At 46.4% G+C, this 25,021-nt stretch overlaps 1 protein-coding gene across 2 annotated transcripts in view; it reads left to right on the plus strand.

The window, feature by feature from the left end:
• Window positions 1-25,021, plus strand: part of coro2ba (coronin, actin binding protein, 2Ba) — a 130,187-nt gene that overhangs the window by 61,696 nt on the left and 43,470 nt on the right. Inside the window, exons 1-2 of one of the 2 annotated variants that reach the window (XM_055661446.1) lie at window positions 466-716; window positions 23,497-23,697. In XM_055661446.1, the coding sequence (XP_055517421.1) occupies window positions 702-716; window positions 23,497-23,697 (216 nt within the window). In that variant the 5' untranslated portion in view covers window positions 466-701. Of the gene's footprint in view, window positions 1-465; window positions 717-23,496; window positions 23,698-25,021 lie in introns of those variants that run through there. The other variant, XM_055661445.1, reaches the window with a different exon arrangement.

Here is a 25,021-nt window from a genome sequence, read left to right on the forward strand (position 1 = left end):
TATCCGGGAGCTCCAGTTTCTTCCCACGCTCCAAAGACGTACGGGTTTATAGGTCAATTGGCTTCGGTAAAATAAAACCCTAGTGAGTAGGATAGTGCCAGTGTACAAGGTGATCGCTGGTCAGCCCGGACTCGCTGTTTCCGCGCTGTATCTCTAAACTAAACTAAAATAAACAAAACTGAAGAGCCAGTTGTAGATGTCGGCAATCTCCTCTCAGAAACGGGCACCCTTCCCAAAGTGTGGTGCTCAGAAAACTTGTTTTCTTTTATCTTTCTGCTGAGAGCGAACCAGTGATTCCGAAAGGTTCAACATCCACTCTGGGGGTTGGCAGAGTGTGTTGGAGGGGAGGACTTTCAAGAGGAATTTGATTGGCTTCCCGACTGACCTACACTCGAGAGATAGGAAGCCTTTCATTGTCTTCTCTGGCCTCAGCCAATAAGACCTCCCAGCTGTATGTATCCATGTATGTGTGACAGAGAGAGAGAAAGAGAGAGAGAGAGAGAGATGAGGTCGGTATCTGCTGCCAATGTTCATTGAAATGCAAACTCCCTCAAAATTACAAGGCTGCAGTGTTTTGGATGCCAGAGGCTGTTACATTTGTACCACGTAGTTCCTCGTTTCACGCTTGCTGAAAGGGCTTATGCATCGTGAAAGTTCACCTTGTGATATATTAACATTCGGCACGTGACCACGTGGATTTCATGAGGCACATAAAGGTAAGATAACCAAGGGGAGGACATTCTTGGGGTGGAATCTGGTTGAGGAGATTTGTTAAGTGGAGAGGTTCAATAGTATTTGGATCAAATATCATCCCGGGCTTCTCAGAAGGTCAGTAAGAATCAACTGTATGTGTAACATGAAAAGAAGGCACCTCTATAAAAGTCTGAAGTCTGAAGCAGGGTCTCGGCCTGAAACGTCACCCATTCCTTCTCTCCAGAGATGCTGCCCGCCCCGCTTTTTGTGTCCATGTTGCATCTCTACAAGAGATGTATTTTACAGTGGGAGACTTTTACTTCAGTTCTGAGGCTGTTAACTATTGGGCTTGAATTATACTGGCAGGGACGGCCTTTAACGCTTCACTGACCTGCCATTGCTCTGGTGCCAACTCTGGCCAAGCCCTTGGTGGTGTCATCACATGGCCACCATCTCCACACTCCCCCATTGGTTATCCATCTTTCCCCCATGCCAATCAGATGGCTCGTAACTGCTCAACGTGGGGATTCTGTTGTTGCCCCCCCCCCCCCCCCCCCCCATTTGCCAATGTTTTAGAGTTTAGTTTAGTTTCGAGAAAGTGTGTAAACAGGCCCTTCGGCCCACCGAGTCCACGCCGACCTGTGATCCCCGTACACTAATACTATCCAACACACTATGGATAATTTACAATTTTTACCGAAGCCAATTAACCAACAAACCTGTATGTCTTTGGAGTGTGGGAGGAAACCGGAGCACCCGGAGAAAACCCAAGTGGTCACGGGGAGAACGTATAAACTCCTTATAGACAACACCCATAGCCAGGATCAAACTCTGGTCTCTGGCATGATTTTATCAGGCAGTGGCGGCATCAAGATAAATACACTGAGAGAGAGGAGCTGTTGGTGGTTTGGAGAAAATAGGAAGTTGGTGTTAGAAAGAAACATGACCTATCTAAGATAGCAAGTGAGAAAGCTTTGAATAATCTTCCAAAAGGTCAAATTTGTACTTAAAGTAAACACTGTTACATTAGCAGAAACATCTTCTGTTATTTCACCTTCAAATTACATGAGCAGCGGTGCAGTGAGTAGCAACTCCACAACTCCCAGCCATGGTGTACTAGGAGACGAACAATGCACTAGAGATTATTTTCCTGGGAAATTTGTCAGCATATTAAATGCACAAAGACCAGTGGCAGGTCAGAAGATTGCGCTGAGTATACAAAACACCAACAAATTACTACAAATTGAACAAGGATGGAAAAAAGTAGAGTACATGATAAAGCTTTAGTTAATTAATGGAGAACAGAGTTTACCAGATTAGCATTGATCCGAATCCAAGCCAGCCTGAGGAGTTAATAATGCAAAATAAGGAGATGGCAGATGAATGAACAGATATTTTGCCTCAATCATCTCTATTGAGGATATACCCCACAAATATCGGCAAATTGGGATTTGGGATTGAGAAATTCAAGATATTTGGGAAGTGCCACTTAGTTGGAGCTGTGGCCAGCTCAGTTCAGTTTAGTTTATTGGGGGACGACAGATGGCGCAATGGGCTAAGTGTTCGGCTGGCGACCGGAAGGTAGCCGGTTTGAATCCCGCTTGGAGTGCATACTGTCGTTGTGTCCTTGGGGCAAGACACTTCACCCACCTTTGCCTGTGTGTAAATGTAATGTAATTATGTGAAGCACTTTGGGGTCAATGCAAGTTGACTAAAAATGTGCTATATAAATAAGATTGTTATTATTATTATTATTGTCATGTGTACCGAGCTGCAGTGAAAAGCTTTTGTTGTGTGCTAACTAGTCAGCGGATATACAATGCATGATAGACAAGTCTGCAGGTCACAATGGACTTCATCTGAGAGGTTTAGAAGAGGTGGCGGGCGTGGTAGCAGATGCATTGGTTTCATTTTTCCAAAATTCCTTAGATTCAGGAATGCTAATATAACTCCTTAAAGGGAGGGAGATGGAAAGCAGGAAATTATGGCCGGTTGGCTTAGCAAATGTCAAAGGGAAAATATTAAAGGCATTACGTAAGAGTACCTAGGATATCAACATGGGTTTGTGGAAGGGAAATCATTTTTCACGAATATATTGGAGTTCTTTGAAGAAATAACATGTGCTGTGAATAAAGAGGATGCTCTATATTTAGATTTCCATAAGGTTGCCATAGAAGATGAAAATTCAGGGAGGAGGAGATAACATATGGGCATGGACAGAAGATGGGCTGGCTAATGGAAACCAGGGAGCAGATGTAGACATCCTTTTACTAACAAGATGAGACGCCACATAGATCAGAGATAAGGCTCCATCTTTCTGCAGTTAAATGAATGACTTGGACGATGACCCTAAATGCATTGATGCTAAATTTGCAGCCATGCCTTTAACTCCATTTGCTGTTGCTACAAAGATCGGGGGGAAAGTCAGTGGTGAAGAAGACATAACATAGAAAATGGGTGCAGGAGGAGGCCATTCGGCCCTTCGAGCCAGCACTGCCATTCATTGTGATCATGGCTGATCGTCCCTAATCAATAACCCGTGCCTGCCTTCTCCCCAGATCCCTTGATTCCACTAGCCCCTAGAGCTCTATCTAACTCTCTCTTAAATCCATCCAGTGACTTGGCTTCCACTGCCCTCTGTGGCAGGGAATTCCACAAATTCACAACTCACTGGGTGAAAAGGTTTTTTCTCACCTCAGTCTTAAATGGCTTCCCCTTTATTCTAAGACTGTGGCCCCTGGTTCTGGACTCGCCCAACATTGGGAACATTTTTCCTGCATCTAGCTTGTCCAGTCCTTTTATAATTTTATATGTTTCTATAAGATATCCCCTCATCCTTCTAAACTCCAGTGAATACAAGCCTAGTCTTTTCAATCTTTCCTCATATGACAGTCCCGCCATCCCAGGGATCAATCTTGTGAACCTACACTGCACTGCCTCAATCACAAGGATGTCCTTCCTCAAATTAGGAGACCAAAACTGTACACAATACTCCAGATGTGGTCTCACCAGAGCCCTATACAACTGCAGAAGAACCTCTTTACTCCGATACTGAAATCCTCTTGTTAAGGAGGCTGCTCAGTGAGAATATGATCAGTGAGTGGGCAAAGAATTGGTAAACGGAGTATAATGAGGGGAAATGTTCATGTTGTTCATTTTGGCATTCTGTCCAGATGCTGACGGATCTGCGTGTGAATGTGCACAATTCACACAAGACTGGAATACAGCTTCAGCAAGTAATTAGGGAAGCTAATTAAGGGTGTCTATGTCTGCACTCTGGTTTCTATTAGACAGCCAATCTTCTGGCTAGCTAATAGAAGCTAGCAGAATTATATCATGTACCTCAAGGGAAATTGAATAAAAAGGGGGGAAATTTTGCTTCATTAAAATAGAGAATTGGTGAGACTACATCTGACTACTGTGTAGAGTACACATTTTATTATGTAAGGAAGAATTTTAATACACTGGGAGCTGTGGAATTCTCTGTCTCAGAGGGCGGTGGAGGCAGGTTCTCTGGATGCTCTCAAGAGAGAGCTAGATAGGGCTCTTAAAAATAACGGAGTCAGGGGATATGGGGAGAAGGCAGGAACGGGGTACTGATTGGGGATGATCAGCCATGATCACATTGAATGGCGGTGCTGGCTCGAAGGGCCGAATGGCCTACTGTCTATTGTCTGTTTGCTGAAAGACCACAAATGGATGGGGTTGTCTCATGAGGTAAAATTGGACATGGTAGTTTATATCCACCGTGGTTTAGAAGAGTGAGAGGTAACGTAATTAAACCCTGAGGGGTCTTGTTAGGTGAGTGTGGACAGGTCGTTTTGCCTTGTGAACGAAATTGGAATGAGGAGGTTGTTGTTCGAAAACAGAGATGAGGCAATTATTTTTCTCGAACCAATGGGCAGCACGGTGGCGCAGCGAAAGATTTGCTGCCGTACAGCGCCAGAGACCCGGGTCACGGGTTCGACCCTGACTTGCGGATGCTTGTGTGGAGTTTGAACGTTCTCCCCGTGACCTGCGTGGGTTTTCTCCGAGATCTTCGGTTTCCTCCCACACTTCAAAGCCGTGCAGGTCTGCAGGCTATTTGGCTTGGTGTGTAAATTTTAGGATAGTGTTAATATGTGATATCGCTGGTCGGTGCGGACTTGGTGGGCCAAAGGGCACACCAGTTCCATAGACAAAGTCCAATGTCCACAATGGGGTCGAGGTGAATCAAATAGACCCTAGGTTATGGAAGGACAATTCTGAAGCCTGATAACAGAGGGGAAGAAACTTCTCCTGAGTCTGGTGGTGCGTGCATTTAATCTTCTGTATGTCGTGCTGAACGAGAACAGGGAAATGAAAATACTTCCGGGATGGGACAAATCTTTGATTCTGTTGGCCCATCGAGTCTACTCCACCATTCAATCATGGCTGATCTATCTTTCCTTCTCAACCCCATTCTCCTGCCATCTCCCCATAACCTTTGACACCCTTACGAATCTGTCAATCTCTGCTTTAAAAATGCCTAATGACTTCTCACACCCCATAAAGATTCACTCCTGCCTTCTCTCCATAACCTTCTTTCAAGACCCTCATAAGAAAATGTCAAATCTCTGCTTTCCTAAAAAAAACTACTCTTAATGAAATTGGCCTCCACAGTTGCCCAACACCCGGACTTCAATCTGTAAATTATAAAATATTCACCGCCTTCTGACCTATCCCCCCCCCCCCCCCCCCTTCTCCCTCACCTGTTTCTTTTTTTGTACTAAGGGTACACTGAGTACGAGCAGCTTTTATTCATTGGCTAAGGCCTCTAGACTCTCTGACCCGTGGAAACATCCTCTCCACACCCACTCCATCCAGGCCTTTCTCTATTCGCTAAGTTTCAATGAGGTTTCGCCCCTCCCCCCCCCCAACCCCCCCCCCCCCCCCCCCCCCCCACATATCTTTGTAAACTCCAGCGAGTACAGGACCGATGCCATCAAACGCTCATCACATGTTAACCCAAACATTCCCGGGATCATCCGCGTAACCCTTCCCTCTGGACCGTCTCCAATGCCAGCACGTCCCTCCTCAGATAAGGGAGGTTGGGTACAAAACTGCTGACAATACTCCAGATAGGTAGACAAAAATGGTGGAGAAACTCAGCAGGTGAGGCAACATCTATGGAGCGAAGGGAATAGGCAACGTTTCGGGCCGAAACCGTTCTTCAGACTCCAGATAAGTTCGCTGTTTCTGCATGGCAGTTGGATTGTTGATCTCCTGGGACTTGAATGCAGAGTCTCCTGTCACAGATGTGAGAGGCAACAAGCAAAAATTAATATGTGGTGTGATGAGTGAATTAAATCGGCGGCGTAGATATAGCGAGACATTTGGCTTATTTGCTTTGTCTCTCTCTGTCTCTCTCTCTCTGCATGAAGAGGGAGCAGAGAAGGTGAGTTAGCACTTGGATCTTTCAACTGTCCCTCCCCTGGGCCTGACTGATGGGATTTACATGCTTCTGTCTGCCAGTTGAAAGGAACTGTAAATTAAGTGGCTCTCAGCATCTGCGTCCCATTTTTTTTAAACTAGCTTTTTTCGAGTCCCCTGCTGAGAGTCGCTGCATTATCTGGCAGGCAGTGGGATAAGGAAAAGTGTCAAGTTTCACATCCAATTTTCGGGTTTGGGATGGTGGAGTGGGTGAATAATTCAGAGCCCCATAAAAGCACTGCACTCTGCTGAGGGATTGAAATGCAGTTAGTCTGCCAATGTAAAGGTGTTTTCAGGAATTCATCAGAGGCAGTGGCATGGAATCGAGGGTGTCGTTCTACTGCGGTTCAGTGTCGTAGAGTCACACAGCATGGAAACAATCCCTTTGGCCCAACTTGCCCACACTGACCAGCATGTCCCATCTACTCCACTCCCAACTGCCTGCGTTTGGGCCATATCCCTCTTAACCTAGCATATCCATGTACCTGCAAAAATGTTTCTTAAACGCTGCGCTAGTCCCTGCCTCAAATATCTCCTCTGGTAGCTTGTTCCATACACCCACTGCCCATTGTGTAAAAAAGTTAGGAATAGCGTCCCAGCCTGCTCAACCTCTCCCTATAGCACAGGCCTTTGAGTCCTGGCAACATACTCCTAAATTTTCTCTGCACCCTTTCCAGGTTGACAACATCTTCGCCAAAACTGAACACAATACTCTAAATGCAGCCTCACGAATATCTTATACAACTGCAACATCACCTCCTTTTCCCCTGACTTTCAGTCTGAAGAAGGGTCTCGGCCCGAAACGTTACCCATTCCTTCTCTCCAGAGATGCTGCCTGTCCCGCTGAGTTACTCCAGCTTTTTGTGTGTAACCTCCCAACTTCTATACTCAGTGCTCTGACTGATGAAGGCCGATGTGCCAGTCGTTCTGAGGGACTGATGTGGGACTGCAGGAACCAGGAGCAGGAAAAGGCCATAACAAAGCAGGGCCGGCAACAGATGACCGAGGAAGGATGGGGCCCATAATGGTCCATTGTTGGCTGGGGAAGGGGTGGTCATGAAGGGATACAAGGATGCGAACAGTGGAACTAGTCGCATGACTAGGTTGGGGGAGGGAGGGGGAGGGAGAATGCAGGGGTTAATTGAACTTGGAAAAGTTAACGTTCCTACCTCTGGGTTGTAAGCTGCCCAGACTCCCTGTCCACTTGGGGAAGGAATATTATGCCCTGACGCTGTCTAACCTGTGGAATACACAGTGGGGGTGGAGGGGTGGAGGAGACCAGAAACCGGAGACACAGAATGAAGGCAATCGGCAAAAGTTATTGAACTGGTAGTTTTTACCGCTACCTGCTGGATTCATGGCCTTCATTGTTGCGTCTAATATCGAGGGGTTAATGGAATCGATTGGTGCATGCAGTGCTCTATGTGAAGGTAGGTGCCACAACTGCCTACTGCCACTGATAAATATATTACAAAAAGATTACTGTTTGAAAAATAAAATGCATTAATTCAATTAGGTGGCCAAGCATTTAAGCAGCTTAAGCGGCTTGTAGGTCAACATTCTGCCATTGACACCAAGAGCAAGGAATGATACGCGTGGCATACCAGCATTTTTTTTCACCGGGTACATGGATAGGAAAGTTTAAAAGGAAATGGACTAAAAGCAGGCAAATAGGCCCAGTTTAAGAATGGAGCATGGACGAGATGGGCTGAATAGCCTTATTCAAAAATAATATGATGGAAGACATTTTAGACAGCGAGAGTTTGTGTCTGGAACGCATGGCGGGGGGCCAGTGAAAGAGGGGGGGTTCCATTGGAAGGTTCAAAGGGAGCTCGATACATATTGGAAAGGGAAACAAATTCAGGGCTGTGGGGAGCAGGGGGTTGGGAGTGGGAAAACTATATTGTTCTTGTGTGGAGCTTGTACAGACTTGATGGGCTGAATGGCCACCTTTCGCGCTTTAAGCATTCTGCCATCATGCAATTCTGTACGGTTGACTGATAACTGCCTTCTAAGCTTCCACCGGGCAGCACGGTGGCGCAGCGGTAGAGTTGCTGCCTTACAGCGCCAGAGACCCGGGTTCGATCCTGACTACAGGTGCTGTCTGTACCCGCGACTGCGTGGGTTTTCTCTGAGATCTTTGGTTTCCTCCCACACTCCAAAGACATACAGGTTTGTAGGTTAATTGGCCTGGTAAAAGTTGTAAATTGTCCCCAGTGTGTGTAGGATATTGTTAGTGTGATCGCAGGTCAGTGCTGACTTGGTGGGCCAAAGGGTCAGTTTACGTGCTGTATTCATAAACTAAGCTAAATTACCAGGCCATGCCATTCATGGGCAACTAGGGATGGACGGTAAATGCTGCCTTTCCAGTCACAATCAGGCATCTTGGTCCCTCAGACACAAGGAACTACAGTTTACGAAAAAAGGCACAACGTGCTGAGGTAATTCGGTGGATCAGGCATCGTCTCTGGAGAACATGGATCGGCCATGTGTCAAAGGGAACTGCAGATGCTGGTATTTACCAAAGGTAGACACAAAGTGCTGGAGTAACTCACCTGGTCAGGCAGCATCTCTGGAAAACATAGGTAGGTGACGTTTCGGGTCTGGGCCCTTCTTCAGATTCTTTCATAGGGCCGGTTCTACAGAGATGCTGCCTGACCCGCTGAGTTACTCCAGCACTTTGTGTCCTTTTTTCCCGTAAACCAGCATCTGCAGTTTCTTGTTTCTACTCAATGTTTATATTGTTGGGTTTTAAGTTACCCAAGCAGAATATGAGGAATATGACTGAGCCATTTAAATATTGTTCTTTGTGAGTGCTTGCTCTGATCTAGATTAGTAGCTGAGCTTCCTATATTAGACCAGTGATTTCAGGAGCCTGAAATCTGCAACATCCAGGTTCAGGAATAGCCCCTTCCCCACAGCCATCAGGCTATTAAACTCAACTCAAACAAAACTCTGATCATTAATAGCCCATTGCACTTTATCTGTTCATTTATGTGTGTATATGTATATATATATTCATTGGTATATGGTCACACTGATCAGTTCTATTCTGTATTTATTTATGCCTACTATATTCTGTTGTGCCGAAGCAAAGCAAGAATTTCATTGTCCTATCAGGGACACTTGACAATAAACTCTCTTGAATCTCATGAAACTTGAATCGTGATGTCTTTTAAATGTATTTTAGTGGCTGTGATGTGAACTGGGATATTCTTACCAACTACTTTCCTAGTAGCAAAAACCGTATTAATTCACGACAAACCTTTTTAGTTTGCTCTATCCAATTGCCGACTATTCTCTTGGTAGCAAAAACATACACAATTGGTCTTACCTTCATTGTCTATATTAAAGACCTAAGCGGGGAACCAGATCAACCTCTGACAAAGGACCACAGATGTTCCCGGGAGCTTCTACGGGAATTTGGTCTCAAAGGGTCCGATTAGAGCTCAGTTTTCTCCCTGTCTGATCCTGGTCACTCTGTTGACGGTCCCAGTGAGGTCCTGCCGACTATACGCCAATGATAAAGTTCACTACTTAAAAAACAGACAGCTCACAAAATCGTTAGATAAACCAACTCAAGCTTTACAGATCATCAGCCAACGGAAGTAATGGGGATACACCAGTCAAGTAAGCAACAGACACTTGACTTCCCCCTGCCACCTCTTCAATGATCAAAGATTCACACAGTGTCACTTAGTCACATTCCAAAGATGTTAGTCATGGTCACAAGATGCAGCCAATATACATAACTACAGCACCTTCAGGACCAGACAGTTCAAAGGCATCTTATCAGATGGTACTTTCAGGACAAGATATTTCAAAGGCATCGGTCATTGTCTCAATATACATCAACCTGAGATACCAATATACATCAGTCTGTAGAAGGGTTTCGGCCTGAAACGTTGCCCATTTCCTTCGCTCCATAGATGCTACTGCACCCGCTGAGTTTCTCCAGCTTTTTTGTGTACCTTCAACCTGAGACAAGTCTGGGTTTGTCTCTCTCTCTTATCAATTGGTACTTTTCCACTAGAGAAAGCCTGCTCTTATACAAAATTCTTAAGGGGTTGGACAGGCTAGATGCAGGAAGATTGTTTCCGATGTTGGGGAAGTCCAGGACAAGGGGTCACAGCTTAAGGATAAGGTGGAAATCCTTTAAAACCGAGATGAGGAGAACTTTTTTCACACAGAGAGTGGTGAATCTCTGGAACTCTCTGCCACAGAGGGTAGTTGAGGCCAGTTCATTGGCTATATTTAAGAGGGAGTTAGATGTGGCCCTTGTGGCCGAGGGGATCAGAGGGTATGGAGAAAAGGCAGGTACGGGATACTGAGTTGGATGATCAGCCATGATCATATTAAATGGCGGTGCAGGCTCGAAGGGCCGAATGGCCTACTCCTGCACCTAATTTCTATGTTTCTATGTTTCTATGAGACGAAATACAAGCTACAACCTAGTCAAGTATTCCACCATGTGTCTTTTATATGTTTAAAAGCATTTAACCTTTTAAAATGGTGCAATGTAAACGCGTCCTTTAAACCTGCTGCATACAAAATGGCGACCGCAGTTGCCAACTCTACCCCATTCTCTGCTTTTGTGTAATCAACTAAAGTGCTCTGTCAACAGTAGGGTAGAGGTGACGTTTTTGGATAAGTGGTGAAAACTCTGTCCATTGATCCAGAGACCGTTGATTTAAATTCCGCAGATGCCGGGGAATTTAACTAATTGTGTAAATATGGAATTTTTTAAAATCATGTTCCCGGTAACAGTAACCATAACATGACCACGTGGTTTAAAGGCCCTGAAGCCCTGAGAGGGAGAAGAACCGACGTCTTTACTGGGAAGGGTCCAGATCCGGAACGTCATCTGTCCTTGTTCCCTGGAGATGCTGCTTGACCCGCTGAGTCTCCCGACCCTCCTGTACTCTGTATCTTTTTTTTTCGTGAACCAGCATCTGCAGTTCTTTGCTTTTATCTGATGACTTAACTGGCCAGGCCTTCGCGTGACTCCAGACCCACTGGGGAGTTAACTCTTCACTGAGTACACAAAAATGCTGGAGAAACTCAGCGGGTGTCTATGGAGCGACGGAAATAGGCAACGTTTCGGGCCGAAACCCTTCTCCATCATTTTTGTGTACCTTCGATTTTCCAGCATCTGCAGTTCCTTCTTAAACTCTTCACTAAGTCTTGGGTTCAGGCCAGTGAGTGATGGGTAATGAATTTTCAACACTGTCTGGACTGTCCACATTCTGTGGACTAATATATTTAAAAATTAACTACAAAAGCAGGCAAGCTGTCTATAGTTTCATGCAAAGATTTATAAGATCTTTGGTTTCAAGCCTGTGTAGAAGTGCTTGTTTTGTTAGGAAACTGATAGTGCTTAAGTATTATAATTGTGAGTAACACCGTTAGCAATCATCTCCTTTAAATTACATTGAAGAGAGGAGTGGTCTGGGTGCGGTGTTTGATAATTAGCATTTATTTAGGATCTGAATAATTAGTTGAATAATTAATCTGAGTAATTATGCAGGAAACTGACATGATTAGCACCTCTGTCACACTGCACAGAAAAGAGGTGTAATTATATAAAAAGACGTCACAAACTGGCTGAGTTCTTGAGCGTTGTTTATCCTTGTAGCAACCTCATGAACAGCCATTAGACATCGCAGGCTTGCACCACTCCCCCGTGACTCCTGGGGCGCTTGCGAGTCAACAGCTTAGCTCAGAGCCACAGTGTGGAAACAGGCCCTTCGGCCCACCGAGTCCATGCTGACCAGCGATCACCCTACACAGCTAGGGATAATTTACAGAAGCTAATTAACCTGCAAATCTTTGGAATGTGGGAGGAAACCGGAGCACCCAGAGAAAACCCACGTGGTCACAGGGAGGACGGACAAACTCCATACCTACAGCACCCGTAGTCAGGATTGAACCTGGGTCTCTGGTGCTGTAAGGCAGCAACTCTACCGCTGCGCCACTGTGCCACCCTTAAAGGGTCGTTCAACCCTTCCCAGGTTTGTTGTTCCCATTAACCTCAAGGCAGACTGTGGGCAGAGCCCTTGTCCTCTGTGGCCCTGGACAAGGGAGGCAAATGCCTATTCTATCTGTGACAACTGTGTAGTGTCTGTGACATTGGGTATGCAGGTTTTGCCATAGAAGGACACAAAGTACTGGAGTAACTCAGCAGGTCTGGCAGCATCTCTGGAGAACAAGGATAGGTGACGTTTTGGGTCAAGGAATTCACTGCCACAGAGGCAGTAGGTGGAATTCTCTGCCACAGAAGGCAGTGGAGGCCAATTCACTGGATGTTTTCAAGAGAGAGTTGGATGTAGCTTCTAGGCCAAACGGAATCAAAGGATATGGGGAGAAAGCAGGAACGGGGTACTGATTTAGGATGATCAGCCATGATCATGTTGAATGGCGGAGCAGGCTCAAAGGGCCAAGTGGCCCTACTCTTGCACCTATTTCCTATGTTTCCATGTTTCTATGTTAAGACCCTTCTTCAGGTTGCCATGGTGCAGAGTGGGTTGGCATTGCCATGGTGATAACTGGGCATGTTTAGTTGTGGTGACAGGAGGAGGGGTATTTCCACACTGCTAGCGAGGTAGGTGCTGTCAACCTGTTGGGTGGCCAGCAGTTGTCAAGGTGCTGGTGTGGGCAGATGTTGCCCATGAGTGGGAGAGCAGATGTGCGAGAGGTGACCTGGTTTTGCCTTGATGTCAGGCAGCCAGGAGTAGCCGTGGTGATGAGGGCCTCTCGGAAGCGGGCCCGTCAACCACAGTTTGCTCTGCAGCTCCGTGCAACCTCACAAATCACTGGAGATGTGGATCAAATCCAGATCATTCTTACGGATGCCAGGAGAATGAGATGGAGACAAAAAAAGGGTGTTTGGTAGTGAGGGTAGTCTAAGATTTCAAGAGCTTGTCCCAAGTGAAAAGTCGGCGAGGTTGGTGATGATGGAAGTCCCGGTGGAAGGTGAAAGGTCAAAGTTTATTGTGCAGGACATCACCAAGAAGCATAGAGGCATACAGCATGGAAACAGGCCCTTCAGCCCAACTTGCCCATTCCAACCAAGATGCTCCATCTACATTAGTCCCACCTGCCCACGTTTGGCTCAAATCCCTCTAAACCTTAACCAAAGGGCAGGAAATGCCTCCTAAACAGCGCCACCGTATCTGCCTACACCACCATTTGGGCAGCATGGTGGGGCAGCGGTACAGTTGCTGCCTTACAGCGCCAGAGGCCTGGGGTTGATCTTGACTGTGGGTGCTGAGTGTACGGAGTTTGCATGTTCTCCCTGTGATGATATGGGTTTTCTCCAGGTGCTCCAGTTTCCACCCCCACTCCAAAGACAGACAGGCTTGTAGGTTAATTGGCTCCGGTAAAATTGTAAATTGTCCCCAGTGTGTGTAGGATAGTGTTAGTGTGCGGGGATCGCTAGTCAGTGCGGACTCTGTGGGATGAAGGGCCTGTTTTCATGCTGTATCTATAAAGTCTTAAAGTCTAAAGTAAAGTCACCAACATTGGGAGCATGTTCCAGGCAATCACACACTGTGTAAAAAAACATGCCCCTCACATCTCCTTTAAACATTGCCCCTCAATAGACAATAGGTGCAGGAGTAGGCCATTTGGCCCTTCGAGCCAGCACCGCCATTCAATGTGATTATGGCTGATCATCCCCAATCAGTACCCCGTTCCTGCCTTCTCCCCATATCCCCTGACTCCGCTATTTTTAAGAGCCCTATCTAGCTCTCTGTGGCAGAAAATTCCACAGACTCACCACTCTCTGTGAGAAAAAATGTTTCTTCGTCTTTGTTCTAAATGGCTTACTCCTTATTCTTAAACTGTGGCCCCTGGTCCTGGACTCCCCCAACATCGGGAACATGTTTCCTGCCTCGAGCATGTCCAAACCCTTAACAATCTCTCACCTTACATTGACCCTGCTTGGATCTTAACAGTTTTCTCGGTGTTGGAATCACTTAGGATGGGGGCGGCACGGTGGCGCAGCGGTAGAGTTCCCGCCTTACAGCGCTTGCAGCGCCGGAGACCCGGGTTTGATCCAGACCACGGGTGCTGTCTGTACAGAGTTTGTATGTTCTCCCCCTGTGACCTGCGCGGGTTTTCTCCAAGATCTTTGGTTTCCTCCCACACTCCAAAGACGTACAGGTACAGTATGTAGGTTAATTGGCTTGGTAAATGTTTATAAAAAAGTGTCCCTAGTGTGTGGGTAGGATAGTGTTAATGTGCGGGGATCGCTGGTCGGCGCGGAGCCGGTGGGCCAACGGGCATGTTTCTGCGCTGTATCTCTAAACTAAACTAATAGATGCCTGCAAACCTAAGACTGAGTTGCAATAAGGGAAATCCTGAAGGCGGAAATCAAGATTTGCATTTCTGTAGCACCTTTCACATTGTCCGGATGGTCCAAGCTTCTTTATAGAAGATTGACTACTTATAGTCATATGTTGTGATGTTGGGCACTTGGCAAGCAATGGGCACACAGCCAGCATCTGCAACATCAATGGGACAATGACCATGTGGATGTGGGGGGAGGATAAATATTGTCTTGGACTCCCAAGACAAAGCCTACTTCACTCACTCCATGAGATGGCACCGAGATCTTCTATGTCCTCTTGAGTGCCTCATCAGCGGACCACACTTCACTCACTCAATGAGGTGCTGTGAAAGAGCAGCACTCCTTGTTCTACAGTGTCAGCGTCAGCCCAGATATAATTTCTGGAGTATGGGACCACAATTTTCTGGCTCAGCCCTCGGGTCTCTGAGCCAGAACTGACACAATGCAGAAGTGTTGTATAGACTTGATATCAGGATCCAGACTATTGGAAGTAAGAATAAAAGGCTTGATGTAAAAGTGAGGTTTGGACCTTGGTATTCGGTCTCTTGGAAGACATCCAGTGACTTTTCTTTGTGGTGCATTTAAATAGAGTAAGATTGATGATTCCATTCCAGACACGGTGGATAATGTCTTGCATGTGTCCTTTATCTTGCTCCTATTTTACACATGTTGCATAAGGAATCCCGTTGTTACAGTTAACCTTGTCGCTGAGGACGCTGAGACAGAATTTCATGGCCTGAATCTATTTGCCCTTGAGAAGGTGCTGGTGAGCTGCCTTTGCCAACCGCTGCCTACCTTGAGGTGTGGGTGGGCATGTCGATGGGGAGGGGGTTGCCAGGACTTTGACCGTCCTAGAGACAGTGAAGGAAGGGCGATAGATTACCAAGTCAGGGAGGTGTGGGCTTGGTCGACAGTGTCCAGGTTATGGTGTTCCCCATGGTGTAGCTGCCTGTCTCCCAGCTGGGAGAGGTCGTGAGTGTGGAAGATGCTGTCTTTGCCACAGCCGTCCATACGGTAAAGGCTTGGTTACCCGACACTTGATGGAATCAGCAAGGGCTGGTCATCAGACGCGTCTTTAGACTTTTAGGCTTTAGAGATACAGCGTCGAAACAGGCCCTTCGGCCCATCGAGTCCGTGCCGACCAGCGATCCCCATACACCGTACACCAGCACTATCCTACACACTAGGGACAATTTACAATTTTACCAAAGCCAATTAACCTACAAACCTGCACTTCTTTGGAGTGTGGGGGTGTCCCGGAGAAAACCCACCTGGTCACGGGGAGAACGTACAAACCCCGTACAGGCAGCACCCCCGTAGTCAGGATCAAACCCGGGTCTCTGGCGCTGTGAGGCAGCAACTCTACCGCTGCACCACCGTGTCGCTCATGTGCCAATCACTGAAGAATTGGCCCGACCACTGCCTCTGTCAGTGTGGCCTCTGGAGTGGTTACCGGACAACACATAACTACCTAATAACATTTAAAAGACAATTGGACAGGTACGTACATGAATAGGAAATGCTTGGAAGGGATATGGGCCAAACGCGGGCAGGTGGGACTAGTGTAGATGGGACATCTTGGTCAGCATGGGCAAGTTGGGCCGAAGGGCCTGTTTCCATGCTGTATGACTCTATGACTCTATGGAGAGTAGCAGTGGACAAAGTGTAGGATAACCGCAGTCACTCTTGCTATGCAGGCAAGTTTAGGGTTTATCCTACACACAGCAAGATCTCACAAAGTAACAGCATGACAAATAGAAACATAGAAATTAGGTGCAGGAGTAGGCCATTCAGCCCTTCGAGCCTGCACCGCCATTCAATATGATCATGGCTGATCATCCAACTCAGTATCCTGTACCTGCCTTCTCTCCATACCCCCTAATCTCTTTAGCCACAAGGGCCACATCTAACTCCCTCTTAAATATCGCCAATGAACTGGCAACAATCTTCTTCTGTGGCAGAGAATTCCACAGATTCACCACTCTCTGTGTAAAAAATGTTTTTCTCATCTCAGTCCTAAAAGATTTCCCCTTTATCCTTAAACTGGGACCCCTTATTCTGGACTTCCCCAACATCGGGAACAATCTTCCTGCGTCTAGCCTGTCCAACCGCTTAAGAATTTTGTAAGTTTCTATAAGATCCCCCCTCAATCTTCTAAATTCTAGCAAGTACGCCGAGTCTATCCAGTCTTTCTTCATATGAAAGTCCTGACATTCCAGGAATCAGTCTGGTGAACCTTCTCTGTACTCACTCTATGGCAAGAATGTCCTTCCTCAGATAAGGAGATAACAGAGATACCTAAGAAGATGTGAACCTTTAACTGTGCGGAGGGCAGATTTCATTGAGGATCTCCCGTTAGTCCGTGTAATCATTTAAGGTGACGGGGAAAACATTTAATAGGAAACTGAGGGGTAATTTTTTCCACACAAAGGGCGGTGGGTGTATGGAACAAGCTGCCGGAGGAGTTAGTTGTGGCAGGTATTATCGCAACGTTTAAGAAACATTTAGACAGGTATGTATATAGGACATCTTTTGAGGGATATGGGCTAAACTCAGGCAGGTGGAACAAGTGAAGATGTGACATGTTGGTCAGTGTGTGGGCAAGTTGGGCCTGTTTCAATTGAAAAGTTAAACTCTGCATTCTCGTTAAAATAAAATCCCACCGTGTCCAGAGGCTCAACGTTTATCCTGCACTCAGTCATAGAGTCATACAGCGTACTGACTCCTTCAGCCCCACTGCCCACGCCGACCAACATCCCCAATCTATACTAGTCCCATCTGCCTGCGTTGGGCCAATTCTATCTAAACCTATCCCCAAGTTAGCCAAGTCCACACTGTAGGGCTCTAAGACTCTATTGGGAAAGGGTAGCTGGAGCCCTGGATAATGAGACCAATGTATGTTCATCAGAAGACTCCCGACTGAGATCCGGGCTCACTATATTTAGGACTGATTTATATGCATTGCGTGGAATCCGAGACCATTAAATCTGTGCTGTAGCTGGGGAATTTAAACACAGATAATTAAACAAACCTGAAATTATCAGTAATTGGAAGCATGAGATTAAAGGCATGTGGCTGCCAACCCATGTGGTTCACTGATGTTGGTCAGGAAAGGAAATCTGTTGGCCTTGCCCGGCCCATGTGGGTCCCAGCGCACATCGTCCCTAGAGGCTGATGCAGAGGCTTCACGCTGGAAGTTTTCATGATCTCAGAGGGCGGAGTTGGTTCCATCATGGCTTCCGAAAAGGGAATTAGATTTGTAGAAAACAGAACTGTGTAGGTACTGAAGAAAATGCCAAGTGGATGGGACTAATAAGGTTAGCTAATCTTTGGTAACTAGGGGCCAGTGCTCCGGGTGGCGTTCTCGAAGGGGCGGGGTCTATGTGAACACGTGATAGATGCGGCCCACCATCCGCTCACAGACATGCGCCCGGCCCCGATGCAGATCACGGTTGCCCACCGCTGCTCCAGCTGATTTAGTTTGTGCTGTGGTCTATTTTTAGGACACCAGGTACTGCTGGGTTACACTGAGGCCAAGTTATTTTAATTCAGTGAAAACCCATACCAGGGAAATGCTCCCTGCACAAAGGTGTAACATGTTACTACGCGTTTACAAAGCAGTAATGCTGAACCAGGGTTGTTAAATATTAAAGAAGGGGCTGCCACAACTACAGCACGAAATGCAAGCATGAATACTTCCCATCCCTCGCTAGCAAGGACAACACACAAACAAGGACATCAGTAAATAAAGGCCAAGGATTTGATACGGAGATGTTATATAACTCAATTAGCGGCTCTGATCTTTGGAATGCAGTGGATAAGAAAAGCAAAATCAGTATGAAAGAGAATTGGATGAATAATTTAATGAGATGACAAGGCTCTGGGGTAATAGCAGAATGGGATTAATTAGTATGTTCTTTGAAAGAGCTGGCATTGACGTGAAAGGGCTGAATGGCCTCACTAGCTGCTGAAAGGGGTTCTTTGAACGTGGGATATCTTGTTACCATCGCATTTGCAAAAGCTTTTTTACTGAAATTGGATCCACTCGCACATGAGAAGCTGGGAATTAGGAAACAGCAGAGGCTTTGTAACTGAGGAAGTGTTCCTTCATCGGGTTAGAGAGTCACAGAGCTGTACAGCACGGAATCAAGCCTTTCAGCCTGACTAGTCGGTGCTGACCAAAGTTGCCGAAACAAACTAGTCCCACTTACCTGTGCCTGGCCAATATACCCCCAAACATCTCCTATCCTTCTACTTTCCCAAGTATCTTTTATAAGGTTCAAGAAGGAACTGCAGATGCTGGAAAATCGAAGGTAGACAAAAGTGCTGGAGAAACTCAGCGGGTGCAGCAGCATGTATGGAGCGAAGGAAATAGGCAACGTTTCGTCCCGAAACCCTTCGGGTTTCGACCCGAAACGTTGCCTATTTCCTTTGGGTTTCGGCCCGAAACGTTGCCTATTTCCTTTGGGTTTCGGCCCGAAACGTTGCCTATTTCCTTTGGGTTTCGGCCCGAAACGTTGCCCATTTCCTTCGCTCCATAGATGCTGCCTCACCCGCTGAGTTTCTCCAGCACTTTTGTCTATCTTTTAAAAGGTGCTAATTGTACCTTTCTCCTACACTCCCCCAAGCAGCTTGTTCCATTTATTCACAGATCCCACGAGCGGAAAAGTCGCCCTTCAGATCCCAATTAATTCTTTGCCCTCTCATCTTAAACTTACAGTATGTTTAAGAAGGAACTGCAGATGCTGGAAAATCTGAAGAACGTTCTCGATCCGAAACGTCGCCTATTTCCTTCGCTCCATAGATGCTGCCTCACCCGCTGAGTTTCTCCAGCATTTTTGTCCACCTTAAACTTACAGTATGTCCTGACTCCCCTGTCCTGAGGAAAAAAGGGTGACTAGTCACCTTATCCCGACCCTCGTGATTTTATACACCCCAGGGCTTCCTACGCTCCAGAGAAACAGCCCTTAGCCCATCTCTTTGTAACTGAAACCTTCCAGCCCAGTAACATTCCCCCGAAGGGCCTGTCCCATTTTCACGACCTAATTCACGACCTCTGCCGAGTTTGCCCTTGACTCATACTCGCAGCCTGGTCGTCACGAGATCGTAGGAGGCCGCAGGTAGGTCGTAGACAGGTCGTGATGCTAGTCGTAGGCACTCGTGGCATCAAGTAGGTCGGGGCGTTTTTCTAGCCTGATGAAAAATGTCCACGAGTAAAAAAGGTCGTGAACTAGGTCGTGAAAGTGGGACAGGCCCTTAACTCTACATTGCATACAAACAGGTTTAATGACATCCTTCCAACAGTAGAGACCAGAACTGTACACGGTATTCCACATCATCTTGTATGGCTAGGTAATGTTGCATTTATTGCCATAAACATGCATAAGGTGAGGTACAGATACACTAACAATCTTGCTGACAGCAGCATCGCAGACAGATAGAAGTGGATGACACACCAAAGAACATAAACTATAAGTAAATTTAACATTACATTTCTAAAGGGAAAAAAAACCACTTTAGAGCTGCCTTTCTCAACCGGGGTTCCCTGGAACGCTAAAGGGTTCAGCGAGAGGTCTCTAGGGGTTCCGAGAGAAACAGGGATAAATAGGCCAATCATATGTAAATGCATTTTTGAGTCATTTTTGTGTTTAATTTCATATTCGTAATTTTATTATACACGTACGGCATATTATTGGAAAATTCTTGGGTATTATAATAAAGTCTTCAACCTGGACGGGACCCAATGGGTCCAACTTGGTCTTGTATCATTTAAAAGTATAATAATGATAGGGAATATATTTAACGATGTCTGTACGGTGCCAGTGTGAAACGGCCTGTAGTGGTCAGTGGACAAGAACTGTGTTTACAGATATGGTTGTTATTTTGTGTGAATGAAAACCTCCTTGTGAGGTTTCTTGAACAAACAGTTTGATTTCTGTTTTTTTTTTTTGCATTGTCAATAAACTTGTGAAAAACATTCTTGGGCCCATCTATATATTCCAGTACATTCTTCCTTATGCTGTGCTGTAATGAGGAAGAGCATTGTAATTCAACGTGTAACGTTTTGCCGAGGCTGTGTTGTAAAAGAGGCTTCCGTGCCTCTGAGGTGGAACTGGATTACAACTGTAAACTGTGTAACTGAGGCCGAACTGTAATAAAAGTGTAATGTGACTGCAATTATTCTGTAACTGTACTGTAACTGGGACTGTACTGTAACTGGGACTGTACTGTAACTGGGACTGTACTGTAACTGGGAAAGGAAGACTGTTGTAACAAGGACTACTGTAATGAAGACTACCGTAACAAAGACTACTGTAACCAAGCCCGTGCTGTAACCACAATTGTGCTGTTATCGAGGCTGTACTGTAACGGGGACTGTAATATAACCAAGGCTATAATGGAGCAACATTTCAGGAGTACGGCCCATGGTGGAAATGTGCAACTTTCCATCCCATTATTAGTTTACATTGTTGTAGTTAGTGGGAGCTTGTTCTGCACAGATGGGCTGCCACATTACAACAGTGGCGGCATTTCTAAAGTGTCTTTACTGTCTCCGAGGTGCTTTGGTCCTGGGGCTGTGAATGGCGCTATAGAAATGCAATTCTTTCTCATTTTACCCGTGGCAAGTGTAGGGATGAATGTGGCTATAGAGTAAAGACAGATGATTCTAATCCTGTGCATGTCTGGGGATTGTTATAAATGATAGATCTCAAGTGGGATTTCAGCAGTAATTGAGTTTGTAGAGCACATATTTTAGTGGTGTATAATTGATGTCTGAATTAATGCTCGCAATTGACTTTGGGTTTTAGTGTGTTTTCTGGTGCAGTTGATGCTAACATCCACTGCCCCGTCCTGGGGTGGTGGGGTGGCACTACTTTGGGTGGGCACAGTGGTAGCGTTGCTGCTTTACAGCACCAGGGACCCAGGTTCGATCCTGACTACGGGTGATGTCTGAACGGAGTTTGTACGTTGTCCCTGTGTCTGTGTGGGTTTTCTCCAGTTGCTCTGGTTTCCTAATACGCACCAAAGACGAACAGGTCTGTACGTTAATTGGCTTCGGCAAAATTGTAAATTGCTCCTAATGTGTGTAGGACGGTGTCAGCGTGCGTCATGACTGCTGGTCTGCGCGGACTCGGTGAGCCCGAAGCGCCTGTTTCCACGCTGTATCTCTAACCCTCCTTTGGCAGCTCGTTCCATACACCTATCACCGTGAAAAAAACATCCCCTTCAAATTTTTCCTCTCTTTCAACCTATGGCCTCTAGTTTTAGACTTGCCTACCTGGGAAAAAGAGTATGACAACCTGTCTTATCTGTGCCTCTCATGAGTTTGTATGCCTCCCCCACTCCAGGGATAAAGGTCCCAGTGAGGTAATGTTGCAAATGGATCCCATTGAATGACAGAACAGGCTCGAAGGGCCGAAAAGCCTCCTCCCGCGTTCCTTTTCCGTCTGCAGTGAAGAGACAGTGAAGATGCTATGTTGTGGGCGGATGTGAGGTTTTGAGAGCCTCTGGGTTGTGGGAAAGGGAATGCATTTAAACCTTGTGAGGAAGGAAAAAGATGAGTTTGACCAAATCCAAGTAACAAGGGAGCCATTGTGAGGCTGTACTAGTCAGCGGGGAATTGTTCCACTCGCACTTGTCATCTAGAACAGTTATGTCTGAAAGAACAGTGGAATGGATTCAACAGACTTTTAACAAATGGATTTAGATGAATATGTGAAAATAAAAAAATTGCCGTGTTATGGAAAGACAGAAAGTGGGGAACATAAATACAACATAGCCTGCAGGGAATGGAGGGCCGTTAGATGCATGTGAATGTCTGAAAGAAACACATTACTGCACATCACCCATGAGTATTCCACACATAAACCTTTAAATAAATTGACAAACTAGTTTTAAGGCAGAGCTAGATACATTCTTGATTACTACTGGTGTGTGGGGTTATGGGGAAACATAGAAAATAGTGAATCAATAGAAAATCTTCTAGGCTCCATCCCCTCCAACCCTTTAAACGGCAGGAGTACATTCCCGTACTTCCCTTAAACTCATTGTTTCACAGTCAGACGAAGGGTCCTGGCCAGAAACGTCACCTGTGCATCCTTTCCACAGATGCTGCCTGACCTGCTGACCCCCCCATTCCACCAGCACTTTTCCTCAGGATTCCCCACATCCGCAGCCGCTTAAATCTGTCCCCCATAAAATCTCAGCTGTTTCACTGGAAAATATCCATTAAATCATGTGATATGTAAGAAAATGTTGTGGGTCACGGTGGTGCAGTGGTGGAGTTGCCCCAGGTTCGATCCTGACTATGGGTGCTGTCTATATGGAGTTTGTACGTTCTCCCTGTGACCGTGTGGGTTTCCTCCGGGTGCTCCGGTTTCCTTCCACATTCCAAAGACATGTAAATTTGTAGGTTTAATTGGCTTCTGTAAATTGCACCCAGCCTGTAGGATGGAAAAGTGGAGTACCATAGAATGGCGTGTCGAAGGACCTGTTTCCATGCTGTATCTTAAAACAAACCCAACTAAACTAAAGGTGAGGAGGGAAAGATGAGGTGTAACTTTTTCACACAAAGGATAGTGAGTGTCTGGAACGAGCTGCTAGAGGAGGTAGTGGAGGAAACGCTTAAGAAACATTTGAACAGGTACATGGATAAGACAGGTTTAGAGGGATATGGGCCAAATGCAGGCAGGTGGGACTAGTATAGATGGGGTATGTGGGAAAGTTGAGCCAAAGGGCCTGTTTCCACGCAGTGAGTGTGCTCCAAACTAAATTAAACAAATCTAAATTAAACTAAATGAAACTAATCTAAAACTGGGTCAGAGTACTAATAGGATTAAATCTAGTAATCCAGAAAACTGGCCATTCCATCGGCACAAAAGTGCCAGACGTGCCGGATTATCGGAGTGTGGTTGCACCCTGATGCTGTCAGGAGTTGCCTGTCCACTGGAGCCCAGGCACCAACCCTTCACTGATTTGCTCTGCTCCCTCTCTCCCCGTAGATGTCATGGCGTCCGCAGTACCGCAGCTCCAAGTTCAGGAACGTTTACGGCAAGGCGGCCAGCCGGGAGCACTGCTTCGACGGCATCTCCATCACCAAGAACGTCCACGACAACCACTTCTGTGCCATCAACCCCAGGTTTCTCGCCATCGTCACCGAGTCTGCCGGTGGAGGCACCTTTGTGGTCATCCCACTGGACCAGGTAAGTGGCGTTTCCACCGCATGGCGGGGGGGGGGGGGGGGGGGGGAGGGTGCATTGTTCAGACTTGAGGAAATAGCTGAAATATCACACACACACAGGACCCCAAGCTTCATCAACAATCACGTGGAATAAAAGAGCATGCAACTCAGGAAGAACCTGTATAAAACACAAGTCCAGCCACAATTGGAGAATTGTGTTCAGTTCTGGCAGCCTCCCTTTGGGAAAGATGTGAAGGCTTTCAAGACAGTGCAGACGGATTTTACTAAAACGATTCCAGCTTTGAGGGATTCTGGTTCTGTGGATGGATTGGAGATGCCTGGATTGTTCTCCTTGGAACAGAGGAGGTTATGGGGGAGGGGGGGTGGGGTCAGATAGAGGTAGACCTCAATGTACATTACTAAATGTCCTTCCCTCCAGAGATGCTGCCTGTCCCGCTGAGTTACTCCACTATTCTGTGTCTATCTTCGGTGTAACCCAGCATCTGCAGCTCCTTCCCTAAGCAGAACTAAATGTAGCTGATTTAACCATTTGAACCCATCACTTTCCAAACACCTTCAGGGCGGCACAGTGGCACAATGGTCGAGTTGCTGCCTTACAGGAGCCAGTGACCCTAGTTCGATCCTGACTACGGGTGCTTGTCTGTGCAGAGCTCATATGTTCTACCGGCGAGCGGGTGGGTTATTTCCGGATGCTCCTCTTTCCTCCCACACTCCAAAGACGAACAGGTTTGCAGGTTAATTAGCTTCGGTAAAGTTGTAAATTGTCCCTAGAGTGTAGGATAGTATACGGGAAGATCGCCGGTCAACGCGGACTCGATGGGCCGAAGCACCTGTTTCCGCGCTGTATCGCTAAAGTCTAAAGTTTAAGTCACCTGCAGGTTGGTAGGTTCATTGGCTTCTGGAAATTGTCCCTAGTGTGCAGGATAGATCTGGTGCACAGGTGATCGCAGGTCGGCATGGACTCGGTGGGCCGAAGGGCCTGTTTCCACACTGTATCTCTAAAGAAAAACACCGCCCGCTCACTTACACCAAACCAGCCCATGCACATTTATTTCTGCTTCAGTAACGGAAGACAAAAGAGAGGGAGACAAACAGTTCACGTTGGCGGAGAGGTCACGATGTAGTGGATATCAAGGGAATAGAACTGGCAGAAGAACCAAAAGTAACACAAGGAAACGCATCTTCACACAGCTGGTGTAATCTACTGTGGTGGACACAGGTCCAACTGAAAGGGAAGAATTTGAAGGGCTGAGGGGAGAGGACAGGGACAGGGATAGGGTACAATTGGCCTCTCTGGGTGAAAAAGTCTTTCCTCATCTCAGTTC

The sequence above is a fragment of the Leucoraja erinacea genome, chromosome 33 (genome assembly GCF_028641065.1).
Source record: "Leucoraja erinacea ecotype New England chromosome 33, Leri_hhj_1, whole genome shotgun sequence".
Taxonomy (NCBI): Eukaryota; Metazoa; Chordata; class Chondrichthyes; order Rajiformes; family Rajidae; genus Leucoraja; species Leucoraja erinaceus.